The 17,432-nt window shown below is 39.0% G+C and overlaps 2 protein-coding genes across 6 annotated transcripts; both read right to left on the reverse strand.

The window, feature by feature from the left end:
• Positions 1–909: 909 nt before the first annotated feature.
• Positions 910–3,070, reverse strand: LOC109063481 (prefoldin subunit 5-like). The gene is made up of 6 exons (XM_042726207.1): positions 2,916–3,070; positions 2,259–2,361; positions 2,106–2,137; positions 1,875–1,949; positions 1,688–1,793; positions 910–1,600 (listed from the first exon to the last, which is right to left on the reverse strand). The coding sequence occupies exons 1-6, from the start codon at positions 2,979–2,981 to the stop codon at positions 1,521–1,523; spliced, it is 462 nt and encodes a 153-aa protein (XP_042582141.1). The 5' UTR covers positions 2,982–3,070; the 3' UTR covers positions 910–1,520.
• Positions 3,071–3,709: 639 nt separating this feature from the next.
• On the reverse strand, positions 3,710–17,312 carry LOC109063482 (separin-like). Of its 5 annotated transcripts, none has more exons than XM_042726202.1 (32): positions 17,115–17,312; positions 16,709–16,803; positions 16,306–16,611; positions 15,011–15,739; positions 14,831–14,920; positions 14,626–14,737; positions 13,937–14,064; positions 13,487–13,680; positions 13,153–13,395; positions 12,891–13,035; positions 12,589–12,754; positions 12,352–12,488; positions 12,114–12,248; positions 11,928–12,044; positions 11,638–11,806; positions 10,717–10,845; positions 10,470–10,626; positions 10,155–10,264; positions 8,632–9,851; positions 8,119–8,533; positions 7,902–8,027; positions 7,388–7,601; positions 7,104–7,297; positions 6,582–6,709; positions 6,329–6,451; positions 6,091–6,234; positions 5,842–6,006; positions 5,660–5,764; positions 4,840–4,955; positions 4,663–4,746; positions 4,397–4,561; positions 3,710–4,313 (listed from the first exon to the last, which is right to left on the reverse strand). In XM_042726202.1, exons 2-32 carry the CDS (start codon positions 16,787–16,789, stop codon positions 4,112–4,114), a joined length of 6,549 nt encoding a protein of 2,182 aa, XP_042582136.1. In that variant the 5' UTR covers positions 16,790–16,803; positions 17,115–17,312; the 3' UTR covers positions 3,710–4,111. The 5 variants fall into 5 exon arrangements, with proteins under 5 accessions (XP_042582136.1, XP_042582135.1, XP_042582137.1 ...); XM_042726201.1 differs by having other exon boundaries at positions 17,068–17,312; XM_042726203.1 differs by having other exon boundaries at positions 16,709–16,815; positions 17,068–17,312.
• Positions 17,313–17,432: the final 120 nt, after the last annotated feature.

A 17,432-nucleotide genomic window follows, 5' to 3' on the forward strand; every position in this document is an offset into this window, starting at 1 on the left:
TTTTTAGTGAAGTATAATCATATTGTGAAATATTACTATTTCAAAGAACTATTTTCTATTTGAAAATATTTAAAAATGTAATTTATTCCTGTGGTGCAAAGCTAAATTTTCAGCAGTTTTCTCCAGTCTTATATGCTAATTTGGTGCTTAGTTATTATTAATAATGATTCTTCTTATTATTCATGTTAAAGCATTTTCTGCTGCTTAATATTTTGTGGAACCTTTTTTCAGGATTATTTGAGGAATAGAAAGTTCAAAAGAAGATTGTTTAGTTTAAATAAAATCTTTTGTAATGTTATGTTTTACTGTCACTTTTGACCGACTGATTGCATATTTGCTGAATAAAAGCATCACATTTAAATGTAGTCATTTAGCAGATGCTTTCATCCAAAGCGACTTACAAATGAGGACAATAGAAGCAATCAGAACCAACAAAAGAGCAATGATATGCAAGTGCTAATTAATTTCTATTAAACACACACACACCAAAGATTTGAATGGTAGTACATCATGGTGTCTGTTTAAATATTAAGCAGTGCAGCTGTTTTCAACATTGATAAGTAATGCTTTTTGAAGGATCATGTGACATTGAAAACTGGAGTAATGGCTGCTGAAAATTCAGCTTTGTATCACAGGAATAAATTACATTTTAAAATGTATTACAATAGAAAACAGTTATTTTAAATTGTAATAAGATTTCACAATATTAGTGTTTTATTTTATTTTGAGCACCTAAATGCAGTCTTGGTGAGCATAAGAGACTTCATTAAAATATTTAAAGATTGTAATTGATCACAAAGTTTCAACAAGTACTGCATGTGAGACATACACACACATCATAAGTCTAGATAATTGTCTTCAGAGGTCTACACAGAATAAATTCACATAAACAACAAATGATGTAGAGTGTTCAGGTTTTAAATGTCAAATTTTAATTTTTTTCAGCATGGGTGGAAAATTGTACATTTTACATTTTACAGTAGTCATAACATTTCTGCTCTCTGTAACATGGACTAATAACTCATCTGCTTGGGACAACAAATCAAGCTATTTCTTTTACTGTTTTGACACATGAAAATACTAGTAATGAAATGCAGATACTTGTATATTTCTGTAAATTCGCTTTTAGAAAACAAGAACTTTTTCTTTAGCCGATTTCAGATGTAAATATTTGCATTCAAAATATTTGATGTATAAAAAAAATCCACTGCAAATGTTTGCCACAAAGTAAATCTCTTCCAAAGACATTATTCCCAGTGCTGGGAGGCTTTGTGGATACAGCCAGGCTGTGCCCAATGCTTCAGTTGTTCACTAAACATGAGAGTGAAAACATGCAACAGAAAAATTGATTTGTTTTTTGATGCAGGCAAAGTGCTTGACATCCTTCTCCCCCCGAGGAGATGTGAACATATTGACACCAGAGCAGTGGTTCTCCATTTCAAGGGTTCAGAATGGATCCATCTGAAAGTTAACCACTCAGGATCTCCCCAGAATTCTCTGCCATGCTGCTTGGAAGTGTTTTAGGCTTTAGTGGTGCCAGACTGTGATGCCTGTTGGCTGTGCAGCTGCTGAAGCTTCATATTCATGACTTCCACAACAGCTGTTGGAGGCAGATGATACTTGTATTAAATGCATTTATTATTTGTGCAGGGATTTTGTGAAAAATAAAAAATCTAAGTGAAATCACCTTGTTTCATGGCATGTTTTTCTTGAAGGGCAGGCTGAATTTTCTCAATTTGTTTTGTAAGGAAGTCGATTTTGCGCTTAAAGAACTCTTTGCCATCCTCGACATTCTGAAAAGACAAAAAAAAAAAGTGACATTTATTTGGAAATGTTTTCAAACTATTATCCAGATGGGCAAAATCTTGGCTCACCTTCTCCACAAAATAACCTGTTCCGACATCCACTAAGACATGATCCACGTCATTCAGTTTTCCAGGCACATACATCTGCAATGTGTGTTAAGGGAACATCTAATCTGAGATTAATACGAATGAATTACGTAAACACCTGTCCGTGTGACTTTTTGAGGCTCTGATGATGGATTGATACTTTCTGAGACAACATTAATCAATCATCACTCCGCCGAGCTGTTGAAAGGATACAGAACTGGTGAGTGGGACAAGGAGTTCTTTTCCTGAGGGGGAAAAAAGTTAAATGAATTCAGTGAACAGAATAGATTTAGCTAAAGATGTAACAGTGGGATAAATTAATTTATTTAAAAAGAGCATCATATAAAGTATAGCAGTAATACTCACCTTCATTGCTTTTGTTAAGTACATTCAAACTGTCCTTGGCCTCCACATATTTAGTTTGGACGACTTTCAACTGGCCTATGGATGATGACAGGAACTCTGTTTCCTAGAAAACAAATTCGTGTCATTTTGTTTGTTAACATGGTTTTGATAAATTGAAGTTTACTAAAAAAAAAAAAAAAAAACGTTTATTCTGTGCAAATTTATCCCATCCTAGAAAAAAAAAAAAAAAAAAAAACGAAATAAAAAAAAATTCTGTTTTACACTAAAAATAAACAAGAAATAATTTTGCTCATTATATATTCGTTAAAAATGTTGAAAGTTAAAGTTAAACCAAAAATGTTGTCTCATAATTTACTTGATTGACAGTCACCATTCAGTTTCATGCCATACTATGCAAATTAATGGTGACTGTGGCTGTCATTCTGCATGTCATTTTGGGTTTCATGGAAGTCATACGGATTTATAAGAACAAGAATATTGAAATGTGGCTGAAGTATTGGTTTAATGGTGAATTACAGAGCACACCCAGCAGCACGCGTACAGACAGCATGACAGCCGCTGCGTGCACTTCACTAAACCACGATTAAATGATTAAATCGGCGCATGTTGCCATACAAAATTAAATGAGGAAATTGTTACATTTATAACACAATTTACCTGATCAAGCTGAGTTTTCAGACCTTCTAATTGCGGAAGAGACAATTCAGTCAGATTCACCGCCATGTTGACAATAGAATAGGGAGAGGAAAGCTTCCGGGTAAACCGGACACAACTGGAAGGACTTTTAGCAATGGGTTTGTATTTCAATAAGCATCATTCAACAATATCTTAAAAATAAATGAAAAAAAAAAAAAAATAATTCAAATACTCTGTAAAGCTCAGAAATATTCTTGATGGCTTTTGGTCTTTAATAATGTCAGTTAAAAGACTGGATACACCCTGTAACACCACACAGCGCATCAAGTATTTTACTTTTATGCACTTGTTGCCAAAACGATATCTAGATTTTGCAACAAAAGTAATTTGGCTTTTAAATAGACTTATTTATGGAAGCCCAAAATGTAACGAGAGATGAATCAAATAAACCAATGTCAATAATTGAAATAGATAAATTAATTTAAAAATCAAATAAATCTTCTAATTAATATTTAGCTTTTCTCACATCCATCACTGGGCCTGCTCCTGCACACGACACAGAAACATCTGAGGCATGTCAGAAATCTAGGTCCCTCATGTCCTCTGAAACCACAGTCCTTGACTTTCTGAAGACACAGGCTTCATTGTTTATGGTTGCTGCTGCTGGAACAGGGTGTCAGTTTATCTGTTATTGTTCACACTTGCCCTGCTAATGCTGTTTTCCCTCATATATTCTCTTTAATTCTTAAATGTAGTTCCTTCATGTCCACCATATCAAGCTGAAATAACCACCACTCTCAAAAACATGCTGTAAGATCACTTTATTTTAAAGCAGTTTTGCATTTGATATAACTTAAAAAAAAAAAAACAGGAAATAAAAATGTACAAGAACTTATACATCAAAAACAAATGGGATTTAAAATATGTAAAACATCTTGAGGTAACTAAATCAGCAACTGCAACCACACAACAACATGGCAGAAATCAAATGAGGACTTTAAAATGACAAAACACTTTGAGTTTGTGGCATAGGCACAGGTTAGTTTAGTCTTAGATTTTCTAGATTCATTTTCATGTAGGTAGAGCCTATTCTTTGCATTGTAAACAAGCCCTGAGATTGGTTATATTATACCTTAAATAACAGACAGTAGCCTTTACACATTAAAAAATTCTCTATATTAGCTGTGAATAATAAAAGGTCAAATTTAAAATCTGGGCTAGTGAATATACACAGGCAGACCATATGCAATGGGCGCAGCACCAATTATATGTTTTAAATGTGTGGCGTTACGCGATTGGGCTAAATGCTGAAGAAGGGAGGAGCCAGAACCAGCAGAGAGCCAGGATTGGAGCAGAGCCGATGTGAAACGATCTAAATCACGATCAGTCACGTCCCACAGGTTACCAAGCACTAACGGGCTGGGGAAGAGACAAAGAACCATGTTCAATGATAAAGCAATGCATTCTACACACAACGTTATGTACATGGATAGGTACTTTACCATCCTGCTGTCAAGTAGCTGAGGATGATTCCTGTTCCCTCCTGGTGGCCAAGTACACTGAGAGCAGCACTGCTGCAGCCAAACAGAAGAGCTACTGCCCGCACAGGCCCTTTCAAAACCCTCTGGGCATCCAGAAAGCGGGCTCCCGCTCCATGTCCTATGTAGCTACATAGAGGTACAAATACATATTGTCAGACTCAAATCACTTTATATTTCATCTGTGCTTCATTAAATAAATAATGACAACTCTTTGCACTTTCACTCACATGTAGAGGTCTTTGGTGGTCACAGCCTCTTGTAGTTTATCTGGGTCTGGAGCAGTTCCACAAACCCCCTGCCATGCTCGCTCACTGGCCAATCACAGACAGAGACAACAAATTGGAACCAGGACCAGTTACATAACCGTTGTCTTCAGTGTGTTAGAGCACATTTTGTGAACTTACCCAGTAAACCATTCTTTAAAGCGATTCTCAGTATCGGCCAGATTTCTGTCTGGGTTTAGCACATAGTAAACTTTCTTAGGGTTCACGCCACAGGACAGAACACAACTTGAATCCATCTAAAAAAAAAACACACAATAAACAAACCACCCAAAATAAAAAAAAAAAAATAAATAAAAAACAAATCAAACACATAACATTCTATGATAAAATACAGCAGATCCATCAGACATTTAAAACTCTTTCAAACCAGGAGAAACTGCCATATCTGTTAGGAGAATACAAACACTGCTGTGTGTTTGCTGCTCAATATCTATCTGCCTGTCACCATAGAAGAGAAAACACTCAATCTGCCCTGATCTGATGTTTCCAGCACATGTAGATTATGTTATGCCGTATTACTCTATTATAGAACTTAGATGTATATTTCACCTCTGTAAATCTAATACTTTATCTTATTTTATTTCTAACTTATACACTTACATACACCAATTCATTTTGCACTACATGCTTAATACTTTTTATATATTTTTATTATTACTCTTATTCTTTTTATTTCTGTTAATGCATATGTGCACTATTTGTAAGCAGCCCAGCTGCAACTGCTTTGGCAATACAAATTGACAATTTTTTGTCATGCCACTAAAACTCACCTAAATTGAAAAATTTAAATTGAATTGAGAGAAAGAGAGAAAAAAGCAATTCTGCAAAACACATCCTTTGTGTTCCATGGAAGCTAAAGATTTAGAATTATGAATGATTGGTGAACTCACTCCAAGTATTATTCTGCACGTGTTGTGCTTGTACTAAGTAGGTTATATACCTCTTTCAGATGACCGTGTCCAAGCACTGCATGTAATGAGGGCATGCGAGTGACAGAACGAGACTTCAGACAAGCGATGTTCTCCCAAGGCAACCTCTGCAAGAACTGTAGAAACACGAAATGTTCATTATATTGACTCGGCTCAAAAAACTGAATTGCCTTGCAGATTAGTGATGGTTTACCTTGTCTAAGATGAGAACTGTATGTCCCTTTGGCTCCTCCCTTCCTCTCAGTTGAGTCACACCACCCTGCAGAAGCCTCAGGAAGTCCTTGTCCTGCTGACCCATCCCCTCCACGAGGCACTGCAGGTCTTCCAGGGACAGGAGTGGAGATGCTGAGAGAACCACCCAGAGAAAAAGTAGTATTGAGAAGGAGTTACAGATGGGAACATCATGATCAAAATAAAGCAGGTGCAAAGAGATGCCACATACCTTAAGAATGTCCTGCGTGATCTTTGTTCCTTTCAGTGCCTTTTGAAAGCACTTCACCTGAACTTCAAGCTCAGGGTCAGAGGTCAAAGGCAGGAGTAGAGTTCGCCACACCCCTAAAGCCTCTTCCATCTCTTCTAACATTTTCTGATGGACAAACAAAGACAGCCTCACATTCAGTACCCAACATCCTTCCTTCTACATTAATAATTTTCTAACAGTCAAAGATGATGTGTCTCACCTCCACACGAGCATCCAAAGCCTTTCTTCCTTCCCACCACTGTGATTTCTCAGCAACTGTGCTCACTTCCTTTTGCCCCTTCAACACTCCATCCATTTCTTCCAACAGCACAGCAACAGAGCGCTAAAAATAAAGGCAAATTGTTGGTGCAAACATCGCCCCAATGTGAAAAGATGATCTTAATGTTTTAAATGTGTTCCATTAGGTTATAAACCAAAGTAGTGAAAACATCAGCACACAAGTATATCTGTACCTTTCTGTCTGCAGCAGGGATTCGAACAGTGATTGGGGTAGAGCCACGCTCCAGTCGGGTCAGAAGAATAGTGCTGCCAATTTCATCAGGATACACGCCGGTGAGCGACAGCAAGCACACTGTTATTCCTAAAGTAAAAATACAACAGATTTAAATGATTGGTTGTTTGGTATTTTAAACCCACGCCAGCATCTTTGGCTATTTTTATGGTAAGTAACAAGCTGAGAGAGTATAAAAGAGTATGTATGAATGGGGAACTATCAGGTTTTTAAAATTTGCATAAGATAAAAGCAAATACTGACTCAGAAAGAGTTTTTTCAAGAGTGCTAGCAGAGTAATATAATTTCCTTAAACCAGCACTATTTCATCAAAATTAAATCATTCTGTACCATTCTTACAATACACATCAACAGGTCCAAAAATTACCTTACACCATGAAACTACTTTACAAATGTTTTATTACACTAGCATATTTGTCACAAACAGTGCCATTCATTGGGTCATTTTCAGCACGGCTGTTACCTGCTGGCAGATCTTTCAGCTGCTGCGTGAACTGCTGACAGTGTGTTTGTGGGAACTGTGTTGGGTGTGAGGAGGTGAAGGAAAAGATCTGCTCCACTGCAGAGAGTTTCTGAGACTGTGTTGCCCCAGACGTTTCCTCCAGACTCAGAGCACCAAGACCTTCTGCTACATCATTACATGATTTCTTTAGCTTCCTACAGAGATAGACAGAGAGGAGGTTCGATTCCTCAGGATGTGACTATTTTTCTGTCAAAATGTCTGCATTTCATGGTAAACTGACATACCTGAGCTGGCTAACCACATGACGGGTCATGTGGTGGCGAGTGGACACACCCAGCGACTGTGCATGTAGCATTGCAGTAGTGATGGGATCTGTCTGGCCGAGGGACTGAGCGAGCAGTGAGCAGATGTGGGGAAAAAGAGAGGGAGGAGGGAAATGGTGGAGGAGGAGCCACGAGGAACGCAGGTATGACTGGACTGCCTCTACTGACAGGTCAGCTAAATATGACATAAAACAAATACATTTATAGTAATCAGTACAACTTTAACAGCCCTAAATAGCATGAATCTAAAAACTAATTTTTCATAAAAACCTTAGCATCCATTCAGTTTTTCTTTTCCTACATTTTTGCTTATGCTCATTCAAGGCTGCATTTATGTGATCAAAAATAAAGTAAATATTTTGTCACTTTATTGTCACTCTTTCTAAATTTAATGCATCCTTGCTGTATGAAAGTATTTAATAATTTTTTTTTACTGACCCCGTAACTTTAAAAAAGTAGTGCACACAGTATTTACCTAGGGGTGTAGACGCATGTGGTAGGGTTGTGTGAGATCCATTTCTTCTAAGCTCACTGAAACACTCCATCCCCGTATCTGCAGAAATACCAATCAAAAATACCTCACAACCAGCATCTGGGCTGCCTAGAACCACATATACACACAATTAATTTAGCCCAATGAGAATGAGTCAAATGAGCAATTAAATTATATCAGTTTTGTTCTACAAACACACCTGTGTCATTTATCTCTGTGTCAGACCCTCTGAGCTCCTCCAGGCTGATATCCAAAAGAACCTCATCATCCTCTTTAATCATTCTCATCCTCTCAGGTTCCTCTGTGGCCTCTGAACTTTGACTCTTTTTTGGTCGCCCTCTGCGTGTGCGTGTCTGGGAGGATAAGCCAGTTTCTTCCTCAGAAGAGAGGCAGCTGGTAGAGGAGAGGGCTGTGCTTTTCTTAGTGGTCCGTGTGCGTCGGGGAGGTTCTGATTCTACAGTGGGATTCACAACTTTGCCATCACTAGGAATGCAATTCAGGGCTGGTTTCAGGGTGCGAGATGTTTTGAAGTTGGAGGCATTCCTCTTTTTTTCTGACTTTTCCACTACAGCAGGAGGTGCAGCTTCAGTGTCACTTTCATCACTGAACTCGACCTAAGAGAGAGAGCAGATGTTATGAATTCACTAATCATTTATGACATGAAGATGTCTTCTAAAATTGTCTCAGGAAGTCAAAAACCACTGGGCAAAACCTTGAAGCGAGAGCGCTTGGTTCGTTTAGGCGCAGCTGGCACAATCACAGGTTTCTCTTCTGCAGGAGAAGAATCTTTGTAAACTTCGAACGATCCCTTTGGGCCAGTTTTTGACTTCGCTATCCCACGATGACTGGCAGATGGGTGTAATGAGTGTGTAAAGTTGACAGAAATTTCAGGCACCTCATTAGTGAAGTCAAAGGCTCTTAAGTCAGCAGTGCCAGAGCTAGTGGAGACAGATTTGGGCCGGGATGTCCTTGTTGCTTTGGGTGTTTTGAAAACCATGGAAGATTTTGTGAAGGTAATCTTGGGCACCAAGTCCTTAGGTTTCTTAGGAACTACAGAGGACTCTTTGGTTTTCCTGCTTTCCTGCTCTGCAGATGCACTCTTCGTGTCAAGGTGGCATTTAGCACCTGTCTCTGGAGGAGTTGTGTCAGAAACGGGGCTCTTGGATCGATGCTTTGATTCAGTTTTGAGTTTTAATTGTGGTTTAATCTTCGGTGGATTCCAACCCCATACAGAAGAAAACAGTTCTTCGGGGGCAAACTGTTTCTTCATGGCCAATGCCAAACAGCAGGCCACAGCTTTAGCCCCCAGCAGAGCAGCTCTGATGGGCCCAAGCTCTGGTGTCAGTGCCTCTTTGGGTGTCACTGCCTCCAATCCTGCCTCTATTTCCTCCCACAGGACTGTAGCCTTTCCCTTGTCTCCTGTTCTAAGGAGCTGAAGCACAGCGCCCAAATGCACTTTGCCTTGTTCCACCTTCAGCAGTGACAGACATAGTCCAGTTGATTTTTTAGAGGACATAAGTGCTGCCAAACTGTTTTGGAGCTTAGCTGCAACACTACGACAGCTTTTCCTGGCATATTGGCGTAGTCGGCGAGAATGCTCAGGGTCTGTCTGGAGGTCTGCCTGTAATAGTGCCCAGTGGATACCAACTCGAGCCACACTGAGCTCACTGCAGCAGGGACAGGAGCAGGTGTCTGCGTGGGTCAGACACGAAAGCACATGCTGGCGTTTGGGCTTCAGAGGGGGAGATGCTCCTTGGCTTCCTAATCGAGACATGGTCTCCACAGGCTCCTTGTGAAGGGCGCGAGAGCTGAGGATTCCACTCAGATCATCATCTTCCTCAGGGGTGTGACCAGAGGAAGAAGGGGCAGCTGGCCGACCTTTGCGTGGTTTTATTTTAACCTCAGATTTCTTTTGCCGTCCCTGGCCAAAATCTAAAAGCAGGGGAGATGAGGGAAAGCATAATAAATACTTTGTTTTTTTAAATTACTGCCTATAAGTCTATATACATTTTTATTATTTATAAACAATTTATTAATAATAATTAATTTTTTAAAAATCCAATAAAACATTTATATTATACACATATACATAACCCTAAAATAATGCTTCTAAACATGATCTTTCTGTTCCAGCTTAACAAATAATGGCTAGACAGGGTTCAAGGGGTCTTGTCTTGGTAATTCTGGGTGGACCTTTCACAGGGAAAATCAGAAAGTCTCTGATCACATCTTTACCTGTGCACAGATCAAGTAAGTTTCTAACTTGCTCCAGATCCAAACTACTAGCTTCATTTGCACCCTTCATCAACTCCAGTTCGGCTTTCAATACCAACAGCTCAGCACAGCTATAAAACAAAATAACATGTGATAACAAATGCCCAAACAATTTGTCTGGTATTCCAGGAGTACATTCAAACCTATTTGTGGCTTAAAAGAAAAAGCATTAGTTGGTCCTGGTTGTTGCCCCTCAATGTCAGAAACACACGTTTGGATCTGACTTGTCACATACATTCTGCCTCTCACATTCACAGATATGGAGTATGTACTCACTGGCTGAGTGTCTGCAGTTTGGTGGCCAGTTTGAGAGCCTCTAGACACTGAGCTTTAGCTTCATGAACAGACCCACTGCTGCTCCTAACAATCACCATCCTTTCGGAGAACACTAGCACCTCACTCAGCAACAGCCACTTAAATACAACACTGTCTCCTACAGAGAGATAACACATTAAGTTGAAAATAACCAAGAATACTTTTTAGGTAGTCAAATCTGCTTAGAAACGGTTACAGCTTGGTGTACCTTGATCTACAAAGCGTGTGTCTGTGTTTGGTCCAGGGGCTCCGTAAAACCCATTGCCCAGCAACATCATCACCAGGCTGCACAAAAGCTTTAACCCTTCATATTGAGCCGTGTCTGGAGTCTTCAGACCTACAACACACATAATTTATAAATTTACTCCCACATAGTATTATAGTAAGTGATGTTACTAATTTTCTGTCCATAGTTAAGCTGTTCAAAAACACATTCACTATCATTAAAAAGTTTGGGATCAGAGTAATATTTTTGAGATATTAACATTTATGCAGCAAGAACACACTATAAAAGATTTCAGTTTCAAATGAATGGCAGTTCTTTTAAACCTTCTATTCAAAGAATCCTGAAAAAAAAATTATGAAAGTAACCATAACTGTTTTCAACACAAGAATATGAAATATTACTTGTGCACCAAATCAGCATATTAGAATGATTTCTGAAGGATCATGTTACCCTGAAGACTAGAGTAATGGCTGCTGAAAATTCAGATTTGCCATCACAATAAATTGTACATTAAATATTATAATAATTGTAATAATGTAATAATACATTGTAAGAATTTCACAATGTTACTGTTTTAACATTTATAATCAAATAAATAAAGCCATTGTGACACTTTTCAAAATATTTTAAAGAAACGTTTCAATATTATTGTTTTTACTGTATTTTTGGCTGTGATGAGCAAGACAGGAATCTTTCAAAAAAATGTTTGACCCCAAACAAAGCCCAAAATGAATTTAAATTAATTCAAGAAAGAGGAAAAATTTTATATTTCCTTTTTTAAAAACCAAGCAACTTTTTCCCCCTAGCTCTAATGAAAGTTCATGCAAGATGATGTGTGAGCTTACACGAGATATAACTGTTTTGTTTGTGGTACCTAAATGTGTAAATTATATGAGAGCTAACCATGCTGAGTGATGTTCTGTCGTAGCTGTGAGTCCAAAGTCTCTGTGTCCAGACTCAAGTATTCACTAGCTGTCTGCAGTGCTCGTGCCCTCAGCAGGTACCAGCTCTTAGAATGATGCTGAGCAGACTCCTTTATCACCTCCATCAGGCAGCACACACCACGCTCCACCTGAGAGAAAGAGATTAGTGCTACTGTGAGCAAGTATACAAACACAGTATAAAGGACAAGAGTCTACTCCTGAATTAAATTGACTAACTGGTCCACAAAAAGTTATATGAACAAGCATTACCTGTCCTAAAGCATAGTGTATCTGTGCTTTCTGCAGCATAGCAAGCATGGATATAACAGATGTGCCTTCGGAGCTCGGGACAGAGGTCAAACTCTGCTCTGCTTTTTCTAACTCCACCTGCAGACAAAGTTCTGGTGTAAACAACATGTAAAGAGCACAGACGTACAGTGTAAACAATTCATTCACCTGTGCAAGCTGAGGAGAGCCCAGATACAGCAAAATCCTGGCAGATTGGCAAAAGGCATTTGCACTATTTTGGGCATCGCCGAGGATACGGAAAAGGGCAACGGCGAGCTGATATCCCTCCAGAGCTTGCAGGTGCTAAGAGAGACGATCATTATTCAATACGAGTCTCAAATACTTCTCTCTTGGTTATGAGTTTGAGTAAACTGATGTTACAGAGATGTGGGTGGTTTAGTCTTACTTTGCCCATAAGAGTGTAGAGGGCAGCCATCAATGTCATGGATGTAGCAGTGAGTTTAGGGTCTCTAACTGCAGGTACAGACCCCTTGAGCAGACTCCGCCACAGAGACAAACATCTGTCCAAAGGCTCACTCAGCTCTGACACACACATGATTTAACTCCATTAGATTATCCCATAAAGCAGTGCTTCTCAAATCTCTTCTGGTGTATGCATTCTGTGTTTGAGTGTATGACTTACTGCTCTGAGCTAGTAGATTGAATCGTAGTCCATCATAGACTAACTGGCTCTCTTGTGATTTCTGTTTGTCTTCATACTCCAGATCATTAGTGGGAACAGGATCCATATTCATTTCCATTTTATTCTCCTCCTGCACTGCACGCAATCGCTTCTCTGTGTCCACAGCCTGTGACATACCAAATGAAAATAAAGTGACCGTTTTTTACAGTATGTAAATTATGGTTCTAAATCTTTTTGAACATTTTGCTTTAAAAGTAGAATCTATAGATTCTATCTATAACGTACACTGTGAAGCTACTGACCTCCTGCAGGTTGGTCTCAAGAGTACAGATGTAGAGCCACAGGGAGGCGTGTGCCTTCTCATCCATCAGCCTATCAGCATTCTCCGCCGTCTCTGGCTCTGAATCCAGCAACCTCAATGCCTCATGGGTGAAGTCAACTGCTGAGCTGATTACCAAGAACAAAAAGATCTTAAGTGCTTTATGTGTTTATATCTGCTTCAAATAAGAAGAAAGCAGAAAAAGTCTTTAAAACAAATATGGTCCTGTGGTCATGTTTACCCACCAGTCAGTCTGTTGGCTGAAGTCCTGATAGCACACAACCTGTGCCATCTCACACAGATATGTTGCCCGTCTCAGTGTGTGTGGGGTTTCTTCATGGCAGATATCCAAGAGGTCACAGAGTGTGTTGTAGCGCTCTTGGGCTGTGTCTCCCGTCTGCTCTTTATACAAACGCAACTCCTCTTCTAACAAACGCATCATCACCTCCTCATCCGCTATTGCTTCTCCCAACCCATCCCTCAGAGTCCTGACCCAAAACAGCCCATAATCAGCACATTCAATCACACTTAAACAATAGTACATCAGAAACCCTTTTCAATAGGCTTAGTGTGAGCTACCTTAGACGTGTGTCATCCTCTCCTGCTCGGGCAGCATCACACTTGGTTTTGACCCACAGCGAGACAGGTTCTGCCAAATGATCCAAAATCTGTGTTCCCAAAACCTGAATCCAGCGCACAATCCAGTCTAGAGCACGCTCCAGATGACCCCCACGCCGGCTACACTGCACTGTCAGCATGAAACAGCGGTTGACCTGAAACATCCACATAATACATCTACAGCTGACAGACTTATATTGACATTTACACATTTAACTGAATGTACAACTTACATTTATATAGAACATATATTCAAATATTCATAATCGATAGAGCAGACAACACACATATAAGGTACTTGACTTCAAGGGCCAAATTAGTCACAAAATGTCACAATATTATATTGCTAATTTTTATTTGTTGCTAATCCCAAACAAAGTTAACAAATGACCAGAGGAAACTAGTTCTCACCCTATCCACAGGAAGAGAGGGTGGGCAGTCCTTACACAGCTCCTGACACACAATCACAGCCAAAGCAAAGGCTCCCTCATACAGCTTCCTGTTAAACAGCTCGTACACCACATTATTCACTGCACACACTAGAAGAAGAAAAAAGCAAAGACAAATTTATATAGAATTAATTTTAAGCATGTGCACTCACTTCTGTTTACAACGTTGGGGTCTGTAAGATTTTTTATAAAAAAAAAGAAATTAATATATTGATTCAGCAAGGACACACTAAATTGATCGAAAGTGACAAAACTCTGACATTGTTACAAAAATGTCTTTCAAATAAAAGTTATTCTTGTAAAATTTCTATTAATCAAAGACTCCTTATAAAAAAAAAAAAAAAAAAACACAATTTACAAAAAAAACATAAGCAGCAGCACAACCGTTTTCAACTTTGACAAGTACCATTTCTTAAGCACCAGATCAGTATATCAGAACAATTTCTGAAGGACGTATTAAAATAGAAAACAGTTATTTTAAAATTGTAATCATATTTCACAAGACTTAATTTTTACTGTATTATATCAAATAAATGCAACCTTGGTGAGCATGAGACTTCTTTAAAACAAAAATTTTGAAAGGCATCCACAATGGCTTCAAAAACAGGTCATCCAATAAGATTTCAGCATGCAGATTTCAGGCAGATGTACCTGCTTTAAGTAAGAAATTGTCATTGTTGAGTGTCCGCAGTTTAGCAAGCATCTGTCCTGCTGTCACCTGGCAGTGCAACAGCACTCTGTCCAGAGCATCGCCCGCAGACACCTTTGGACGCAAAGTTAAATGAAGGATATGAATGTGAAACACCTAGCTGATCATAAAACTTAATCGTGGTCTCAAGACAGTTTAGCGTATTACCTGAGATGCATGAAGACTATCGTACGTGATAATGAAGCCCTGGTAAAAACTGAAACAAAGCGAGTACTGCACCTGCTGTGAAAATGAGTCCTGGAACACAAACACAAGCTTTTAAAAAAACAAATCATATTCCAAAAACGCATTACTGAGTAGTACCAGCGAATTAATATATAATCTTACTTTTTGCTGTGTGAGCAGAAGTTCCTGATATTCTTCCAAAAATGAAAAGCAAGCCAGCAATGTAGTTACATCCATCCCTTTACACTGACCAGCTTCCAACGCCCAAACCACCAGCTGACAAGCCTCTAACAGGGCATGAGACTCTGCGGCCGACATGGAATGGGGCAGCCCCCTGACGGAACGTGCACTTTCAGTGAAAGCCTTGCTGCATTCACCTCCCAAGCTTAACGTACTCTGCAGCTGCACTGCATGTTCTGCAAGGCTCAAAGCCAAATGCAGACCCACGTGTCCATTAACACCCTCCAAAGCACCACTTAACAGTCCAACAGCCTCGGCTGAAAACAGACACTTGCAGAGCAGTTTACAAACCTTAAACACCACCTCACACCGCACGGCTAGCGAGAGACATGTCAGGGCAGAGTCCTGCGGATTGATTAAAGGGCCGAAGAACAGTTCTCGTATTTCAGAAGACAGAAAACTCACATCCTCATGAGTAAAACCACCACAAGATCGTTCATATTCTACTACTGCTTCTTCAACGAACAGAGGAACTTTAGATGGAAAAGAGGCCGAGCTGGACACCTGTTCTAGGAGTTTGAAAGTTAAAGCTTGCAGCTGACAGTGAAGCCTGTCCCGCGGAAGGAGGGTGGAACCACTTGCTCTATTGGACAGGAGACTGTTCCACAGCACTGTGAAGCAATTCCGCACCAGAACATGGAAGTCACCTGTCTGTTGACCCAAAAAAAAAAAAAATTAAGTTTACAGAAAGCAACTTGAAATATGGACACATTTTAAAAAATTAAAACAAAATAAAAAAATTTCAAAGAATTTTTTTGACCATAGTTTTTATTGTTAACTAAAACTAAAATATTAGAAACATTTTTGTTAATTACATTAAAGCTGAAAAAAAAGGTAAATATTGGATGAAAATTTCAAAGAAAATAAAAAATGTAGTCTTGAAATTAGAAATGTGGGAAATTTGTTTGAGAATTTTTTTTCAATTGGCTCGAAATAAACACAACTAAAATTTTACTAAATATTCAAATAAAATAAAGTTAACATAGAAGGAAAATACACAATTATGTAATACAAGTTTGAAAATACAAGGGTTTATTGACTATTTATCAACTCTAGGTTAACGTTACTGAATTAATGGTATATTTCATGATCATCAGCTATGTGGGTCTTGTACACTTTGCCATTTATCATTAACTACAACTAAAATATTAGAAACATTTTAAATAAAAAAAAAACTGAAATAAAATAAACTATAAATATCATCAAGCACACTGTACCTCTGCAGGCAAACACTTTAGTCTTCTACACATAAGTTGGCCCAATCGACAAGCAGGGCCATGAGCTCCAAGGCTGGTGACTTTCTGTAGGATGTGGAACACTATTTTTTCAAGATAAAACGGGTTGCTCTGCATTCCTGACTCCTCGAGCGATTCAAACCCTTGGACGGCCAGTTCCACCAACTCCACTATCTTCTCCTGATGGGCAGGGTCCAGAGTCCCACTGCCCAGCCGCTGGTTACAAGCCCGGATGATACGATCGCACATTGTGCGACCATATGGACCAAAGCCATCATCCACATGTGTCTGCAACAAAATTAAATAAGAAAATAAACCCAGGCTTTAGCTTATTGGAAACTGTTCCCAATATCACATGCAACCGCTACATAGAACACGATTTTACCTTCAGCTCGCCGTGAAGAACTACAGTGTCATTTACACAAGATAACTGCTGGACGTACTCTTCTGTTCTCAAGCACTTCATTATCACTGTTGTGACTGGAAAACAAACTGCTTGTTAAATGACAAGCATTTCAGATATTGGACTTAGATTTAGATTTAGTGACATGACATATTCATACACACAAACATAAAACGTTCAAGGCAAAATACGCAATTATGTAATACACGCTTAAAAAGAAAAGGTGTGGATGAAAATCTACTCTGAATTAACGTTACTGCAATAAAAGTATATCATCAACTATGCCGTCTTGTACACTTTGACATTTAAGTATAAACTAGCATGTTAGCTAGCTAACTTACCTTAGGCCAGCGTTAACCCACAATCCGTGTAAACAAATCAAACAAACCTGTTAGCCTGCCACCACCATGCTATGTTAAACGGTCAGATATAGAGGAACAGCAATACTATTTCAGTGCTGTGAATTGCGTTCATGTATATCTCTAATTAATGTGGTTAAATAAAGGTAAAATTAGTTATTTCCACTCGCACTTCGCCGTTATTTGAATGACAGCAGCGAATCGCAGAGTGACGTCGCGCACTTGTTTAAAATACCGCAAAGCCTATCGGGAAACGTCAGATGTCCCGGAAGTGGAACTAATTTACCATGGGTACTGTAGTTTTTTTAATTCTAGGCGTAATCAGAGTCATTCAGGAATAGAAATAG

Source organism: Cyprinus carpio, chromosome B6, assembly GCF_018340385.1.
Source record: "Cyprinus carpio isolate SPL01 chromosome B6, ASM1834038v1, whole genome shotgun sequence".
Lineage (NCBI taxonomy): Eukaryota > Metazoa > Chordata > Actinopteri > Cypriniformes > Cyprinidae > Cyprinus > Cyprinus carpio.